Source organism: Narcine bancroftii, chromosome 3, assembly GCF_036971445.1.
Source record: "Narcine bancroftii isolate sNarBan1 chromosome 3, sNarBan1.hap1, whole genome shotgun sequence".
In the NCBI taxonomy this organism is placed as follows: domain Eukaryota; kingdom Metazoa; phylum Chordata; class Chondrichthyes; order Torpediniformes; family Narcinidae; genus Narcine; species Narcine bancroftii.
Window position 1 is genome coordinate 43300138 of NC_091471.1, and position 18404 is coordinate 43318541.

The window sequence follows — 18404 nt, forward strand, 5'->3', positions numbered from 1 at the left end:
GTGGCCGTGAGCCAATTCACCATCACGGCAACGTGTCGATTCAATGGTTGCTATTTATTTTGGTTGTCCACCGCTTGTGCGGTTTCTGGGTTTATTGCTGCTTCGCTGGAGTTCCGGGTCGATGCTGTCGAAGGTCTGTTATCCGATGATGGAGCGAGATGACAGTGGACCTGCAGCTGACCCCCGTTTCAGCTCGCAGGAGGAGGACGATCGAGAATGGCGTTGCACAGTTGACGGCCGTCGGACCCTCGCAGAAGCCAGGAGTGAATTGAAAGGTACCAGTGAAACTGAAAGGCAACCTCTATCTTGTCGACGGCAAGGGGAAGGGGGGGTGGGGGGCTCAACAAACTAGGAGCGGACCTGCAGGGGACTTGATGATCAGATGCAACCAAGCGCAGGCGACCTGGAAGAGCGTGGCTTTTATTATTGGCTTTGCCCAGGATCTACCACTACTCGCTGGAAAAGGTAGTTCCTCCTCATTTTAGGCCTGAAAAGTAGCCGAAACATGTCCATACAAAATAGAAGTAAACCAAAGAAATGTGCCCATTTTTAACAGTGCCTCATCCCAAGGCAGGGATTTCCTGGGATCCCATGCAAAAAAAAACTGGTCACGTGATCGCCTGATTATGTTACATGATCACGCTGTTACTAATGAGGGAGACCTGACGGTGTTGATGAGCCTTTCAGGGAGGGAATAAGTGAGGGTATTGTGCACCTTGGACCTATATCAGGGCAATTTATAATTGCTCCCATCAGATGTTTGAGCTTTAGAAAGGGACTATTTCCACCGCCAGTGGGCTGATCTCGCCTCCAACCGTGCATCTTGGCGCCTCACAGTTCGGCGGGCAGCAACCTCCTTTGAAGAAGACCGCAGAGCCCACCTCACTGACAAAAGACAAAGGAGGAAAAACCTAACACCCAACCCCAACCCACCAATTTTCCCTTCCAACCGCTGCAACCGTGTCTGCCTGTCCCGCATCGGACTTGTCAGTCACCAACGAGCCTGCAGCTGACGTGGACATTACCCCTCCGTAAATCTTCGTCCGCGAAGCCAAGCCAAAGAAGAAGATTTCCACCTTCATCAGTCTTCGCAGTAGTGTCAAAGTATCAAGTGTTTTTATAATTTTTTTTTATTTTTTACACTGAACCATGCTGACCAAAATACACACAAACATTTCCCTTTTGAATATACACCCCCCCTTCCCTCCCTCCTTCACCCCTCCCCTCCTCCCCACTAAGTATCATTAGTTCAATCTTGATTCCGCCATGAATATTGCATTACCGCAACTATCTTTCCAGCTTCTGTGGGTTCCATGGAGCAATATTTGTCACTAGAACTATGGGTCTAGAGGCATGGGAATCTTTTTAAAAGTCTTTTAAAATGTCAGTTTTGCACTGCAGAATTAATTTGAGCAGCCCTGTAAAAGGGCCACATTTGAGGCGGGTGCAGGCATGTATTCTGCATTTACTCAGCAACTTTTAAAATAAATGTAGACCTTTCTGAACCACCACAAGCCCCAGCTGGCTTCATAGCACTTCGTTCATTGGTGTGACCCATCATGATCCATTCACTGAAGCTGCAATGAACATGGATGAAAAAGGCTGGATGGACCTCAAGTGCATTTTACATAACACAGGAAGAATTCCGAATTTGGCGTATGGAAAATATTGCAGAGAAATGTATGATTCATTTTTTAATGAACTCAAGCAAAACAAGACAGCAGGAAAGAGGTCCTTCAGCCCATGATTGTCCATGCTGAAAATGATGGCCAAATTAAGCTAAAACTCGACTTGCACATGATTCATAGACCTCTCTTCTCTGCATGTACAAGTGTCTCTCGGAGCTTCTTATACAAGAAGAATAAGAGACGATACTATAGTAACATAAAATTATAAATGTGATAGATTTGGTGGAGTCAGGAAAATTGTTTCGACGTGTAGGTTAGACCAAAACCTGGGGACATAGCCTCAGGATTCAGAGAAGTAGATTTGGGACAAAAATGAGGAGGAACTCCTTTTTTCCAGCGAGTAGTGAATCTGTGGTATTTTCTGCGCAAAGAAACAGGAGAGGATACGTCAAAATTTATTTAAGACAGAATAAGATATATTTTTACATTGTAGGGAATTAAGGGTGATGGTGAAAAAGCAAATAAGTGGAGACAAGGTCAGGGCTAGATCAGCCATGATCTTAGCGAATGGTGGAGAGAGCTCGACAAGCCAGATATCACACTCATGCTCCTATTTCTCATGTACTTGTGTGGATGCTACAATCATAACTTCTTCCATCACTTCCCGAGACAACCCTTTCCAGGCATCCACCATTCTCTGTATAAACCCTTTAATCCAGGTAGCATCCTGGTAAATCTCTTCTGTATCCGCCACATCCTTCCTGTATTGTGGCAATCAGAATTGCATAAAATACTCCCAATGAGACATAACAAAATTTTATATAACTGCAACATGATTTATTTACTCAATGCCCTGACCAATGAAGAGGAGCTTACAATATAAGACCGTAAGGAATAGGAGCAGAAATATGTTATTCAGCCCATTGAGTCTGCCTTGCCATTTAATCATGAGCTGATCCATTTTTCCACTTAGCCCACAAAAATTGATGTAATTTCTACATGGTCAAATCAAAATTTGTACAAATAAATGAATAAAATCTGGAATGTGAACTTTAATCACATATGAATTGTTTGATTACAAATGTAAAACTGGAGCAAATAAAGGAAAAAAAATGTTTTTGTCCCAAATACTGTGGGTATATAGGTGGCAAGAATTAAAATGATTGACTACAGGAAGTTAGACACACAAACAAATTGGCGAAGTGACTACCCAATGTGTTGGGCCTCACCAATGTAGAAGAGGCCACACTGGGTACACTGAATGCAGTTGATAAGGCTGGATGATGTGCATGTAAAGCTCTGCTTCACCTGGTCTGTTTGTGAATTTATTTTCATGAACGAGTCATGAAACTCGGTGTTTGGCAGCAGCATCAATAGAGCAAACAATCATATTATAACCATCTTACAAAAAAATGTAGTGCCTGAAAAGTCAGGCAGTGTCTTTGGTTCACTGGTTATTCAGGAATCTGATGGCAGCAGAAAGAAGCTGTCCTTGTGCCACTGAGTGCTTGTGTTTAGGCTCCTGTACCTTTTCCCCGATGGTAGCAGAGTGAAGAGGGCGTAGCCTGGGTGGTGGGAGTCTTTGAGGATAGAAGCTGCTTTTTTTTAAGACACTGTCTCATGTAAATGTCCTTGATGGATTGAAGTCTGGTGCCTGTGGTGTCACAGGCCAAGTTAGCAACCCTGTGGAGTTTATTCTTGTTCTGAGAGTTGGTGCCTCCATACCAGTGATGTAACTAGCCAGAATGTTCTCCACAGTACACCTGAAGACGTTTACGAGAGTCTTCAGTGACATACCGAATCCCCTCAGACACCCCACAAAGTTTAGCTGATGGCGAGCATTCTTTGTAATTGCATCAATGTGGAGGCTCCAGGACAGATCCTCAGAGATGTTAATACCCAGGAATTTGAAGATCTTGACCCTCTCTGAAACTGAGCCCTCGATGAGAACTAGGTCATGTCCCCTGACTACCTCCTGAAGTCCACAATCGTCTCCCTGGTTTTGCTGATGTTGAGCACAAGGTTGTTGTCGTTACACCATTCAACGAGCTGATCTCTCTCCCTCCTGTATGTTTCTTCATTGCTGTTGGTAATTCTGCCGACAACTATGGTGTCGTTATTGGCAAAATTTAAAGATAGCATTGGAATTGTGCCTGGCCACACAGTCATGGGTGTTTAATGAGTAGAGCAGTGGGCTAAGCCTGTGTCGATAATCAGTGAGGAGGAGATGTTGTTCTCCATTTGTACTGATTGTGGTCTTCCAGTGAGAAAATCAAGGATCCACTTGGAGAGGGGGGTACAGACCAACACTGAGAGAATGATGGTATTGAAAGCCAAGCTGTAGTTGATGAAGGTGAGAGAGGAGATGTGGAGACAAGTTTTGAACTTTCTGTACTTTGAGTGGGAAGTGCCTAAGGGGATGGAAGGTTGGGGGGGGAGGAGAAAAACAAAATAGGGTAACTAAACCCTATGAAAAGTAGATAGGGGTGGAGAGGAGAAGATGTGACTAGTAGTGGAGTTATCTTATTGTTGGCAAAAGTGTTGGAGGTTAACGTGTCTGATGCAGAGGCTGATAGGTGGAAAGTGAGAACCTGATGAAGTCTGTTCTTGTTCTGCTCGGGGCAGGTGGGGCGAGGGTAGAGCTTGAATAATTTTTACTTCCCTTATGTGCATAGGAAATTGTGGACTGCAGCCCAGTGATTACTGCCCTATAAAGTGGAAAAAAAAGCAAAGCGTATATTTTGCCACAGTCGTACTTCACTGTAATGAAGCACACAGATTTTCAGTCCTGCTAATCACTTAGAAGCGCCATGTTAGTTAGATGCAGAAGTGACTTTTTTCCTCACCAGTTATGCCTCATATAAATTGGCCCATTCATTCTGACGTGGAAATTTGTAAGAAGTATGAAATAAGAAAATAAATTATCTGTAATGAAAATATTTAACAGGCCCTGTCTATTAGATAATTATCAACTTTATTAATAAATGAAACATACAAAATATGTACAATGGTAAAAGGTTTCTTTGAGTAAATGCTGTTACGAGCCCAGAGAACCCCAAAACCCAGCAGCAATAGATATTCACCAAGACAAATGGTTACTTAAACAAAAGTTGCTTTTAATTATCTTTAAACAAGAAAACGGAATCACGTTTTAACTTATCTCTATAATGTAATTAACCTAACTTAACCCCCTTCTAACTGTAAGCGCATATGTATGTAATGTGTGTGTAAGTTCAGAATAGTTCTTTGGTTCACAGTCCAATCTCATTTCTCATTCCTCCAAGTTCACTGGTTGCAAGCAATTCTTATACTTTGCACAGAATTTAACATTTATAAAGTTCACCAGGCTTTGGTGCTTGAAAGGTAAATGGTTACCGCTTGGGAAGGTTCTTGTCAGTTTTCAGAGAGAGATTTGTTATACACTGGACACACACAACTGATTCCTTTTTAATCAGCCACTTCATTGTCTTGCTGAAAAGACATGTCCCTTCAGGGTTCTCCAAATGATATCCTCTTTCTTTCAGGTCACCACAGAGTTCCTTTTTGTTTCTCTAATTTCAAGTGAAACATTAGCTAGCCAGTCCTCTCCTCTTGCAAGGACTTTGACCAGGCTGTCTTCCAAAATAATGGGCTTGCCAGCTTGTCCTGTTCCAGTCCCAGCTGCTGTCTGCTGGCTGTAAAACTGTACAAATGATCTCTGTCTCTGTCTGTCTGTCTGTCTCTCTCTCTCTCTCTCTCTCTCTCTCTCTCTCTCTCTTTCAGACTCTATGAGAGAAAGCATGTTTGACTCTCTCTGCTTGCAAATCCACATGACCCTCTCAGAACAGCAAGTTCTGTTCCAGACATAGCAGCTCCAACATGCTCTTTCATCTGTTGCCTTTTGTAAACAACAATCCATTAGTAAAGTCTCTTGAGCACTCTTCAAAGCTCTTGCAAAAGCTCTGGAGCCAATACTTCTACCATGGGCATAACTCCAGTATTTTAAATAAGATCTGTTTTAAAGTGTTTGTATGTAAACTACTCTAACAAAACTTTCCCAATTTATCTCCCAAAAACATATCTGTATACTCTATATACTCTGTCACAATGCTTTCTGACAAAATACTTGTCTTGACCTGTGAAACAGGTTAATAAGTCACTTTCGGGATGGCAGGATGTGACAAGTGGGTCCTGCAGGGCTCGGTGTTGGGTCCTCAGTTGTTTATCATATATATTAATGATTTAGATAAGGGGAATTATAAATAACATTAGCAAATTTGCAGATGACATGAAATTGGGTGGCAGTGTGAAGTGTGGGGAGGATGTCAGGAAAATGCAGGGAGACCTAGACAGGTTAGATGAGTGGGCAGATGCATAGAAGATGCAGTTTAATATGGATAAATGTGAGGTTATCTACTTTCATGGCTGTAACAGGAAGGCAGATTATTTTGTAAATGGAGTCAAGTTAGTAGAGAGTGGGGAAGTGCAATGTGATCTCGGTGTACTTGTACATCAGTCACTAAAAGCTAGTATGCAGGTTCAACAAGCTGTGAAAAAGGAAAATGGCATGTTGGCCTTCATAAAAATGGGAATAGAGTATAGGAGAAAAGATGTCCTTCTGCAGTTGGTGATCCCTGGTGAGATCATACCTGGAGTACTGTGTCCCATTCTGGCCTCCTAATTTGAGGAAGGACATTCTCACTATTGAGGGAGTGCAGCGCAGATTTACAAAGTTAGTTCCCTGGATGGTGGGATTGACGTATGCTGAAAGGTTGGATAAACTGGGGTTGTATACATTGGAATTTAGAAGGATGAGGGGAGATATGATTGAAGTATATAAGATTATTAAGGGATTAGACACGATAGAAACTCATTTCATGTTCCCGATGTTGGGGGAGACCAGGACTAGAGGCCATAGTTTACGAATACAGGGAAGGTCCTTTAGGACAGAGATGAGAAAACTTTTTTTTTTACCTAGAGAGTTGTTGGTCTGTGAAATGCATTGCCGCAGAGAATTGTGGATGCTTGTGGAGGGTTCTCTGGATAAGTTCAAGCGGGGGTTAGATAAGGTTCTTGTGGATAGGGGAATTGAGGGTTATGGGGAGAAGACAGGGACAGGGTACTGATAGTGGAAGATCAATCATGACCTAAATGAATAGCCATGCTGGCTCGATTGGCTGAATGGCCTACTCCCACTCCTATTGTCTATTGATGCTTCAGGTGTAGGTAAAGAATGCTTCTGGATGGCCCACGTGTCCAGTGGCACAAACCAAATTGGAAATATGCATATTTCTTTTTAGAGATCTTAATTGCAACAAGATCTACTCCTCAACTATCTTCTATGTATACTTGCTTGATTGGAATATTTCTGTTGTGCAAATCAACATCTGTTGAATCTGTTATGTTCTGCACCTGGCTGTTGAAGGAAACTGTGTATTTGTGTATAAAAGTTGAACTAAAATTAGTGAGAATTATTTTTCTTTTTGAAAAAATTATAGATTTTTTTTCAATATTTGAAGCTTGTAAGAGTTGTCTACAGAACTAATATATTCTCTGGTGAACGTTTGGGCTTGGACAGTAACAACCACACTTTATTAGTATTTGTGACTATTTAAAATTTATCACTGCCCTCAGTTAACTCTAAAGAAATAATTTTCAGGTTTTAGGAAATGAACAGGCAAGTGGGAAAAATTAGATTGCTGTTTGGAGAGCCCAGTGGTACCGTTCATAGAACTGCTTTCTCACCACTCCAGTGATCTGTGTTCAATCCTTCCAAGTGAAACAACATTTCACTGTGAATCTGCAGGGGTCATCTACTGCATCTGGAGTTCCTGTTGTGGTCTCCTCTACATCGGAGAGACTGAACGCAGGCTGGGAGATTGCTTTGTTGAGCACCTCGGCTCTGCCGCCGCAATAGTGTGGATCTCCCAGTGGCCACCCATTTCAATTCCCCATCCCATTCCCTTGCTAACATATCTGTCCATGGTCTCATGCACTGCCAGACTGAGACCACCCACAAATTGGACGAACAACACCTCATCTTCCGACTGGGCACCCTCCAACCGTATAACATTAATATCGACTTCTCTGGCTTTCATTAAACCCCCTACAACCCCATCTGTTCTTATTCCTTCCCCAATCCCCTTCCCTCAGCTCTGTCTCTCCCGTCCTTGTCTCCTTTTGCACAGACATGATAAATCTTCTCCCCTTATCATATCAAGTTAACACTTTGTTGGTCTGGATTCTTCCCCCAACCAGCATTGTCTGATTTTCTGAGATTTCTTGTTTTTGGCTCATTCTGCTTATTCCTTGAAGGGCTCAGGCCTGAAACATCGGCAATATATGGATGGTAAAAGACCAGCTGTGTTCCTCCAGCATTTCGGTTAATTGTCCACTGTAAATTGCCTCCAATGTGTTTGTAGGTGGTTCATAAAATCTATGGGGATGTTTGATTGTCATTGTCAATTCTATGTGGGGTGAAGGTTCTATTTGCTGTTGGACTCTGAGTCTCTGGCATTCAAAGAGAAGGCACAAGCATGATGGGCCAAATAGCCTCTGGTTAACTATAATAGGGCACATTTAATTTCATTTTCTTCATTGTGTGCAGTTCTGGGCATTCAGCTGCCATTAAGCTAGAAAGGATGAGGAGAATATTCATGTAGATCTTAACCTGGAACTGCAAAGGCTGCATTGACTGGGACTATTTTCCCCGGAGTGTAGAAGGTTGAAGAGTGACCTTAAAAAGCTGTATAATTGTAGGCGACTAGCATCAAGCCACACGAGGCAGAGTGCAGGTAAAACACTAGGTTTAATAGACTGGTATTCAGCTAAGATTTGAGGCCTTGGTCTTGCCTCTGTACAAGCCAAGGCCAGAATGAGGGAGAAGGGATCCCCACGGGCTTATATACCAGGTGAGCCAACTGGTGACCTAGTGGTGTAATGACATCATGCATGACATACCACCACATTCACCACCCCCCCTTAAAAAATTGTGATTGGCCCTCCCCCCCACCCCCTCTGTCTCTTTGCACCCGTTCATAAGTCCAGTATTTGACGTGGTTTCCTCTTCCTTCTGGACTTTCAAGGGGTCGGGGCGGGGGAGGTGGGGGGTGCCAGGGCCTGGGGGTCTTGGCCCTGGGTGAGGGTATGGTGCGTGGTTGCAGGGTTTTCCGCCATGGGGGTGTGTTCATCTGCCGCTCTTCATGCTGCTCCATGGGGGTCCGTGACCCTCCCACGTAGACCGTGGTTCCTTCCTGCTGATCCACCGGAGCCTGTGGTGCTCCTGCGTCGTCTGCTGTCCCGCCCTGCCGAACTGTAGGGGTCTGTAGTTCTTCTGCGCCGCCCATGTCTCCTGCCGGTGCGAGGTCCCTGGTGGCCACTGAGTCTTCCCGTCCATCCTCGAACACGACATAGGCATAGTGAGGGTTCGTGTGCCACAATTCCATGGGCTCCACCAGCGGGTCCGTCTTGTGGCATCTGCAATGCTTGCGGAGGAGGGCTGGTCCCAGCGACATCAGCCATCTAGGCAGCACAGTGCCTGTCATGGCTTTTCTCGGGAAAGAGAAGATATGGTCAAGTAGTGTCACGTTAGTGGTAGTACACAATAAAGAGCGTATGGAGTGCAGAGCCTCCGGTAACATGTCTTGCCACCTTGCTACTGGTAGGTCCTTTGCTTTGAGAGATAGTAGAACCGTCTTCCAGATGGTGGCGTTCTCCCTTTCTACCTGCCCATTCCCCTTAGGGTTATAACTCGTAGTGCAACTGATTGTAATGCCTCTATCCCTGAGGTACTGTTGGACCTCGATGCTCATGAAGGCAGCACCCCTATCCATGTGCATGTAGCTAGGGTACCCACGTAAACTGATTATAGATTGCAGGCACTTTATAACTGTGGCTGCGGTGACATCAGGACACAGGATAGCAAAGGGGAACCATGAGTATTTGTCGATAGCGTTTGGGAAATAGATGTTCCTGTCAAAGGACGGGAGCGGGCCTTTGAAATCAAGGCTAAGCCGCTCAAAAGGCCTGGTAGCTTTTATTAAGGGGACTCTGTCTGGCCGGTGGAACTGCGGTTTACACTCCGCACAGATGGGTAACCCCAGCTTACCGTCCGTATCTTCTCCACTGAGAACAGGAGGTTTTGGGCCCTGACAAAGTGGAAGAGCCTCGCGACTCCCGGGTGGCCCAGCTCGTTGTGCAAGCTCTGCAGCTTGGACATGTGATTAAGGGCCGCACAAGTGCCCCTGGACAATGTGTCTGAGGGCTCATTGAGCCTCCCTGGATGGTATAGGATGTCGTAGCTGTATGTCGACAATTCTATCCTCCAGCGTAAGATTTTATCATTCGTTATCTTCCCCCTGTTCTGGTTATCGAACATGAATGCCATGGATTATTGGTCCTGGAGGGTCCGCGAGAAAAAGGCCACCGACCGCCCCTCTTGATTCAGGGTGGCAGCCAACGCCATGTCTGAAGCATTGTCGCGTCAATGGATCGCAGGGTTGCCTTCGAAATCTGATCCCTGATCTCTTTGAAGGGTTTGATAGCAGCAGGGCTGAGGGGAAAAGTTGAGGCCTTTATGAGTGGGCGGGCCCTGTCAGCGTAATTGGGGACCCACTGCGCATAGTATGCAAACAGCCCCAGACACCTCTTTAATGTCTTTTGAGAATTAGGGATGGGGAGGTCTAGCAGCGGGCGCATGCGGGCCGGGTCCAAGCTGATTTCCCCGTTTTGTACCACGTAGCTTAGGATCGCTAACTTCCTGGTGCTAAAAACACATTTATCCTTATTGTACGTTAGATTGCGGTCCTTTGCTGTCTGAAAAAAATGTTGTAGGTTAGCATTATGGTCAGCTTGTGAGTGGCCGCAGATCATAACGTTGTCCAGGTACGGGAACACCGCCTTTAAGTGGTACTCATCTACTATGCGGTCCATCTCCCGCTGGAACAGGGATACCCTGTTGGTGATACCAAAGGGGAGGCGGACGAACTGATACAACCTGCCGTTCGCTTCAAACGCCATGTATATCCTATTGCTCTTTCTAATGGGCAACTGGTGGTACGTTCCCTTGATGTCGATGGTGGAGAACACTTTGTACTGGGCAATGCTGTTTACCATGTCCGCGATACGCGGAAGCAGGTATGCATCTAGTTGCATGAATTTGTTGATGTTCCGACTGTAGTCTACGACCATATGCCTCTTCTCCCCGGACTTCACAACCACTACTTATGCTCTCCAGGGGCTGGAACTCTTTTCAATAATGTTCTTCTGCAGGAGTCTACTGACTTCTGCACCAATAAATTCCTTGCCTTTTGGACTGTACCTCCTGCTCTTGGTGGCCACTGGGGTGCAGTCAGGCGTAAGGTGCATGAATAAAGGGAGGGGCTCTATGTTCAGGTCCGTGAGGTTGCTGTAGCACTTCCTTCTAAGGATTAATGGGGGAAGCGGTCCGTTGTGCACCATTGTGATGCTTTTCAGTTGGCACTGAAAATCCAACCCCAGCAGCACTGGAGCACAGAGGTGTGGGAGCACCAGCAATTTAAACTCCTCATACGCCGTATCCTGGATCTCCAGAGTGATCCTGCAGAAGTGGTTGCCCTTAGTCACAAAGTTGTTTGATGCCATTAGGATCTGATGGTCACTGGGGTACATTTTTAAAGTTAGGTGTTCTACCAACCCTTGGTCTATAAATCTCTCTGTACTCCCACTATCTACCAAACAATTTACAGTAGCCCCGTTAACCTTAATACTAATAGTCGCGTCCAATAGGTCATGCAGACTCGCCTGATTCAGTCGTAATGAGGCCAGCCTGGCGCTACCTCCATTCTGTTAAGAGCTTTCATCCCAACCTCAATCGCAATACTCAGTACCGAAAACGTCATCTAGTCACTGTGTTCTCTGCCCGGCATTCCAAGATGGCCGACAGCACATGGCACTCTGCTTCGTCTTGCCTGTGGGGGAAGGAGAAGATCTTTCCCGGCTCTCATTTGCATGAGAGAGGGCTTTCGCGGGAGCCTTGAGGCTTCTGCATACTTTCGCATATTGCCTCTTCTTTCCACAACTCGAGCAGTCCTTTTCCTTAGCTGGACAATGTCTGGCATGACACCTGGTCGTACACCAGGTACCCCACCTGCTGCCCTGGTGAGTTCGCAAACAGGTAGGGCACTCTGCTGCTCGTTACTTGCCCCGGGATCTCTGCGTACTGCATGGCTGATCCTGGTCCCGGTGCGTTTGTGAAGTGCTAGGGCAATCTGCTGCTCGTTACCTGTCCCGGGGTGTTTCTGACCCCTCCAAAATACACCACGACTGTGGGGTGGGCTACCCCCTCTCTCTCGATCCTGATCTCACTGCTTTCTGGCCGGTCCGTTTTCGGCTGCACGTGCGCAGGGCCCGTTTCCATTCCTGGGCCCCGAGTCGGGTCTCGGCTGAGTCGAGGTCTAGCGGGGTGTCCATTCTGGAGATGTATAGCAGTCTATTAAATTGTAGGCGACTAGCATCAAACCACACGAGGCAGAGTGTAGGTAAAACACTAGTTTTAATAGACTGGTATACAGCTAAGCTTTGAGGCCTTGGTCTTGCCTCTGTACAAACCTAGGCCCAAATGAGGGGGAAGGGATTCCCCCTCCCCCCCCTACCCCCGGCTTATATACAAGGTCACCAGGTGAGCCACCTGGTGACCTAGTGGGGTAATGACATCATGTATGACTTACCACCACAATAATATCATGAGGTGCATAGAGAATCACAATCATTCTCCAAGCAGAGCGGGGTTATTAACTAGTGGGCTTAGGTTTAATGTGAGATGGAAAATAATTAAAAGGCACTTGATGAGCAAGCTTTTCACACAGAGGGTGGTGGATTTATGAAATGAGTTGCCAAAAGAAGCTGTACAATTGTGATTATAAAATGCATTTAGCTGGGTGAATGAAAAAGAAAGAGTCGGTGGGATATGGGCCAAGCACAGACAAATGGAACTAGCTTAAATCCAACATACAGGGTGACAAGGGCAAGGTGGGCCAAAGGGGCTGTTTCTGTGCTAGATATCTCTATTTATCTTCCTGAAAAATGCAACAGACATTTCATAAAAACTCAAGAGTTGCTGGCTTGTTTATCCCTGGAGTCAATGTCATCTCAACCCTAGAATCAATACTTTCAATCCAGTTCAAACAATTGTGATCCTGTTCTTTTTGAAGGATATCAAAGATTTATTTTTGCTACAACTGGTTTTTACTCTCTGTTTTCAAGACATTCACTCCTCTGTCTTACAGTTGTAGGATTCTTGGGTGTCCTTCACCAACCTTTGAAGTAAAATTAGGATAATAAGGATTTTCTAGTCTTGATTTCATTCAATGATCCCACTCTGAGGCAGATCTTGACTTGTGCAATATGCAAATAGTTTATTGCAAACATGTTTTGCATTTCTCCTTATTTTGTTTTTGTGGTAAGATGCTGAACTGCTGTCTTCCTGATTACTTGGTTCCGCCCCATTCTATGACTGTACCTGTGGCCCCTCCTTCTTTTGACCTTCTATAATGCCACTAACACCTTGACCCTTTCCCAGAAAGCCCGGGCCACGGCACAGGATGAGGTCCCCGTCCATTGTGAATAAAAGCCTGTAAATCAGTGACTCAGTCTCAGCCTCTCGTATTATTTACTGCGTGTCAATTCTATTCACAATTTTTTTTTATTTCCTCGCTGATAATGGGCCAACTCCTGAAACCTGACAAGCTGGAGATTATTCCACAGTTGCCTGTTGCCTCAGACAGCTTCGAACTCTGGCTACGCTATTTCGAGGTCTTCCTACAAAACTCAGCCAGCATTGTGGTCACCAATGCAAACAGACTGCATCTTCTCCCAAGTTGGACCTCGAGTGTTCCCAATGATCAGGGTCACCACCACATACGTGGAAGCAATAGATATACTCAAGGGACAATAGGACAATACAGGGAGAAAGTTAACGAAGTATACGCCAGACATATACTGGCCACCTGCAGACAGCGAATCTGGCAATGAGTTCCTCTGGGCCCTCCAGCTTTATTGACAGCCCAAAACATGGAAGACATGATATGAGATGCCAATGTTGCAGGCATCAGGTCTGACTATGTGCACCAGAGGTTACTTGAGCAGAGTAAGTTAGACTTGAAAGGGGCAATCAACCTTGCAAAGTCACTGGAGGTCGCCTTCCGCACCGCAGAAGTGTTCTGCAAATAGGCCAACACGGGATTCACCATTGTGCTACCGATCTGCTACAATGCCCAATTAATGAGACTACCACAGCCGCTGTCTCCCAGCAGCACCCGTAGTGCTACTTGGTCAGGCAAACTCCCCCCCCCCAAGAGAGAGACGTGATGTGCTTCAAGTTCAGGAAGAAGGGCCACTATACAAGAGTATGCGATCATAGCACTCTAGCCCCAGCACCACCGCATGGTTATTGACGAGTATTTACAGTTCCCCTTTGCCATCCCCTGCCCTGACAGTCATTGGGGCCCTGAGCAACCTGTTCACCCTGTTCAGGTACCTGTCATACAGCCAGAGTGACCGGGGGTCCTCGTTTATCACCGTTGAGCAGCTCCAATTCCTGGTGGCCAAGGTTATCACCACCAGCAGAACTATAAGTTATAGCCCCCAGGGGAATGGTCAGATAGAGAGAGAGAATGGCACCATGTGGAAGGCCATCCTCCTTGACCTAAAGTCCAGGGGACTGCCTGTCTCTCGCTGGCAGGAGGTCCTTCCAGAGGCACTCCAAGCCACTTGATCTCTGCTGCGTACTGCCACTAATGCTATCTCTCACCTAAGAATTTTCTCATTCCCCAGGAAGTCTGCATCAGGAACCACACTACCCTCCTGGCTGACATCTCCAGGGCCAGTCCTGGTATGAAAACATGAGGTGCCATTAAACTGACCACCTGTTTGAAAGGATTCAGCTCCTCCACGCGAACCCCCATTAGGCATATGTGATCTACCCAGAGGGGCGTGAGGAAATGGTCTCCATCTGGGACCTCATGCATGTGGGGGCCCCCAAGGAGCATACCATCCAAGCAGCACCCCCCCTCCCACTTCCACAGACGTGTAATATGTACCGTTGCACTCTCCCCTCACCCCAGTCACTCTGGCCAAGCCATCATGCCCCCAGCAGACTGACACAGTGCTCGAAGTCCAGGAGAGACAGCAGACCCAGCTGCAACCCAACAACCAGTGCTGCACCAGTCAGTATGGAAGATAATGCCATCAGACCGGTTTAACCTGTAAGACCTTGTAACCCTCGTCACCCTGCCAGACAATTAAAAAAAAACAAGGAGTGAACGTGGTGAACTGTTGTCTTCCTGATTACCTGGCTTTGCCCCATTCTGTGGCCCCTCCCTCTTTAAACCTTGTATAAACCCTCTACCCCTTGATCCTTTTCTAGAAAGCCCAGGACACGGCACAGGAGGAGGTCCCTGTCCATTGTGAATAAAAGCTTGTAAATCAGTGACTCAATTTTAGCCTCTCACATTATTTACTGTGTGTCCGTTTTCATTGACTCTTCAGTCAGTTTTATACTATCATGTAAAGATAGGATCCAACCCATAACTAGAAACACAATAATTGGTTTCTGTGCAACTCCAGAGGTGAATGCACACATTTTCCCCTCACCCTTAGTCAAAGGATGCGGAGACAAATGGTAGTCCCTTGCTACTCTCCCCTCCCTCCCTCCATAGCTGAGATCAACTGACAGTAATTGAACCTAGTTTTTGCCTCCTCTCATAAATGAGCCCTCAGATTGGATATGCTCAATTAAATTTAGTTGAATATCTGCAGTGTGTGGCTATAAAGTGGAATATGGAATATCACATTTACATTGGAATGGGTTGCATGCATTCCTGATCACTGCATTACAGAATGGATCTGGAGGCTTTGAGGGGGGTGAAAAGGTGCACCTTGTTTAGGGAGTAGTCGTAATAACAGAGGTTAGACAAACTTTTATTGTTTTCTCTCGAGCATTGGAAGCTGAAGAACAACATGAGGAGCATAGACTGGGGAGAGGGTCAGAATATTTTTCTCAGGATGGAAATGTCAAATGCAGAGGGCATAGATTTAAGGTTGGAGGAGAAAGGTTTAAAGGAGATTTGCAAGATTTCAATACTGCCAGGGGAGGTGTTGGAAACAGAGATGACAATAACATTTAAGAGGCATTTTGGAACTGGGTGGAGGGATATATAGACCATGTGCAGGCACATGGGATTGGTTTAAATTGACATCATGGTCAGCAGAGACATGGTAGGCCAAAGGGCCTGTTTGTGTGTTGTGCTCTTCTATGTTCTTTGTGCTGTTACTCTAGAAAGGAAAAGATATGGATTCAATAACTGATGGTGATATGGTCAATGTGGTCAGATAGAATGCTAAATTTTTAAATATCTGCATCAGGCAAAGACTGTGGCAGGGACAGAGAATAAAAATTATTTTAATTAGTAACCTACACACCCTGGTGCTCTCCCGCACAATTTAGCTTTCTTCTCCCATTATTCCCATCTCTCCAATGCCCTGGTTCCATATTCCCATCATACTCTGCCCATCTAGCTTTATCTTCCATCCTGCTCTTCCAACTTGATTGCACCGATTACCTGCAACCTCTATTTCATACACACTCCCTCCCTACGCTAGGCACTGTTTTATATCGGCAATCTTTCCTGTTCCCACTTAATCCTATGCAGGGTTTCAAACAAAATTTTCAATGTCACATTTTACCTCCACAGATGCTGCTTGACACTCCAAATTCCAACAGCACTGTTTGTTGGGGAATAAACACTTTCTGATATAATATTTTAAAACATATTTGCAGGGATGTTAAAGGCAGTTGAGATTTTTTTTTAAAAAGCACATAGTCAAAGGAGTGAAAAAAAGCATTAGAGAATTGCTTAGGAATGAAGTTTGAGAGGAACCAAATTTGGACAACGACTTTGGTTTTCTTAATATTTGGTGTGAGGAAGTGTCAATCTCATGTTTGCCTTTGCTTGACTTGGATTAGTCATTAGGCACACAGTGCAGCAAATTGAGAGATCAAAAGAAAAGATTAGAGTGAACAGGCGCTATCAAGATAATCATGTGACCAGTCATGATTTTCTTTGATGTTGCAAACAGGTAGTGAAGAAGTTGGAGGACTCAAAAACTATTGAGGGACTCAAACTAACAGCAGGCCCTTGCAGTTAAGAATGGAACCATGTGAGAGCAGTCAAATGGATGACTAGGGAGAGTAATGTTTGATCTGATGCAGCAAAGGTTGTCAAATGATCAAGCATGGAGTTAGTAGAGAAAATACATTCACAGATTTGGCAGGTTCCAAAACATTCAAGAAATTTAGAGAGGAGAAAGAGATGAGAGATGAAGTAGTATTTTGATGGATTGAGATGCCGTAATGAGGAGTGAGTTGATGAAATCAGTTTTTTGAAAAGTTTCTGAGGAGAAGGAACAGTACATAATATTTACTAAAAAAATAACATTCAGGTAGAAGGAGGCCATTTGATCTATCAAGTCAATGTGGTACGTTGCAAAAGCTGTAAATTAGTCACACTTCTCTACTCTTTCCCCATAGTCCTTTGGTTTTCCTTTTTCAAGTATACTTCAGAGGTGAAAAAACATTCAAGAAGACCTCTTTTACATTTTAATTCATTGCCAACAAGGATTGAGATGCTAGCTAGCTGTCAAGATGGAAAATAAAAAAATAATAGTAGAAAGGAACTTTCACCTGGCATATACACAGAACAGGCAGTCAGTCTGCTTTTGTGCAAATATTCTCGAAGTAACTGATATTATTGAGGTTCTGTTTGCTTAGGATTCACCTTTCAAAGTTGATCAAACCAACCTACTTTAAAAAAAGCATCCGATTTGATCAACCCATCCTTATAGGGTCATTGTTATGTCAGGGGAAGATAAGGAATGTTAAGTTGTTTATGGGTGCATGGAGGGCTGCTCCTGGCTGTTGACTAATTCTGAAAGATATCTGAGCTACCCAGCCTCTCTTGCCTCTCTCTCTTCCTCTATCAGTTTTTCTGAATCCTTGGCAAACCAACATGCAATGTTTAATTTTAAATCTGATTAAGTGTAAGACAAGCAGCTCTGTTTTGACCCCTTTAATGTGGGATCACTTCATTCACTCATCACCATGACCCAACTACCATAGTCATCGTACCTCCACCAACTGGATTGCTTGAGTAAGTGCCTTTACAGCACTGCGGGTGGGTTAGGTCGTGTAGGAATAAACACTTTCCCCTCTGCACTAATCTAACCCCCTTCCATAATCTGCACATAACCTGTCTTCATCAAACTATTATCATGAGCACAGCTTTCCCACTCAGAGTGCAGAAATGTATGTAGTTTTATTTTCAAATTTGGAAAGCTCCATTGAACATTGTGGTTTTTCTCTGGCAGGTGATTGTTATAAGGATACCTTCCAAGATTCTGATGTCCAGGGATTCAGGGTAATTGTGCACATTGATATCGATTGCTTCTATGCTCAGGTGGAAACAATGAAACATCCTGAATACAAAGGAATGCCTTTAGGTAATTAAACATTTTATTGTTTTAAAAAGGGTTGTTTCACATTTTGTAATTTTAGCATTTGTAATATACTAATCTGTAGCAAGCCTACTTAAAATGTCTGTTATTAAGCATATCACTGGTCTGGAATCATGCATAGAGCCCAGGAAGATATCTTCTCTGAAGATGATGGTGTGTGTTTAGTTCCAAACACCATTATTTTCATATTGTTGACTTCCCAGTTGACTCTGTCACCCTAATACTTAATTTAACCAGGAACCAGAAACA

The 18404-nt window shown here is 44.7% G+C and overlaps 1 protein-coding gene across 5 annotated transcripts in view; it reads left to right on the forward strand.

The window, feature by feature from the left end:
- poli (polymerase (DNA directed) iota) overlaps positions 1 to 18404 on the forward strand; it is an 83929-nt gene continuing 65525 nt past the window's right edge. For 3 of the 5 annotated variants that reach the window (XM_069923912.1, XM_069923914.1, XM_069923913.1), the window contains exons 1-2: positions 1 to 275; positions 18009 to 18140. In XM_069923912.1, coding sequence (XP_069780013.1) covers positions 44 to 275; positions 18009 to 18140 — 364 coding nt within the window. In that variant the 5' untranslated portion in view covers positions 1 to 43. The remainder of the gene's footprint in view (positions 276 to 18008; positions 18141 to 18404) is intronic. The other 2 variants (XM_069923915.1, XM_069923916.1) reach the window with 1 other exon arrangement.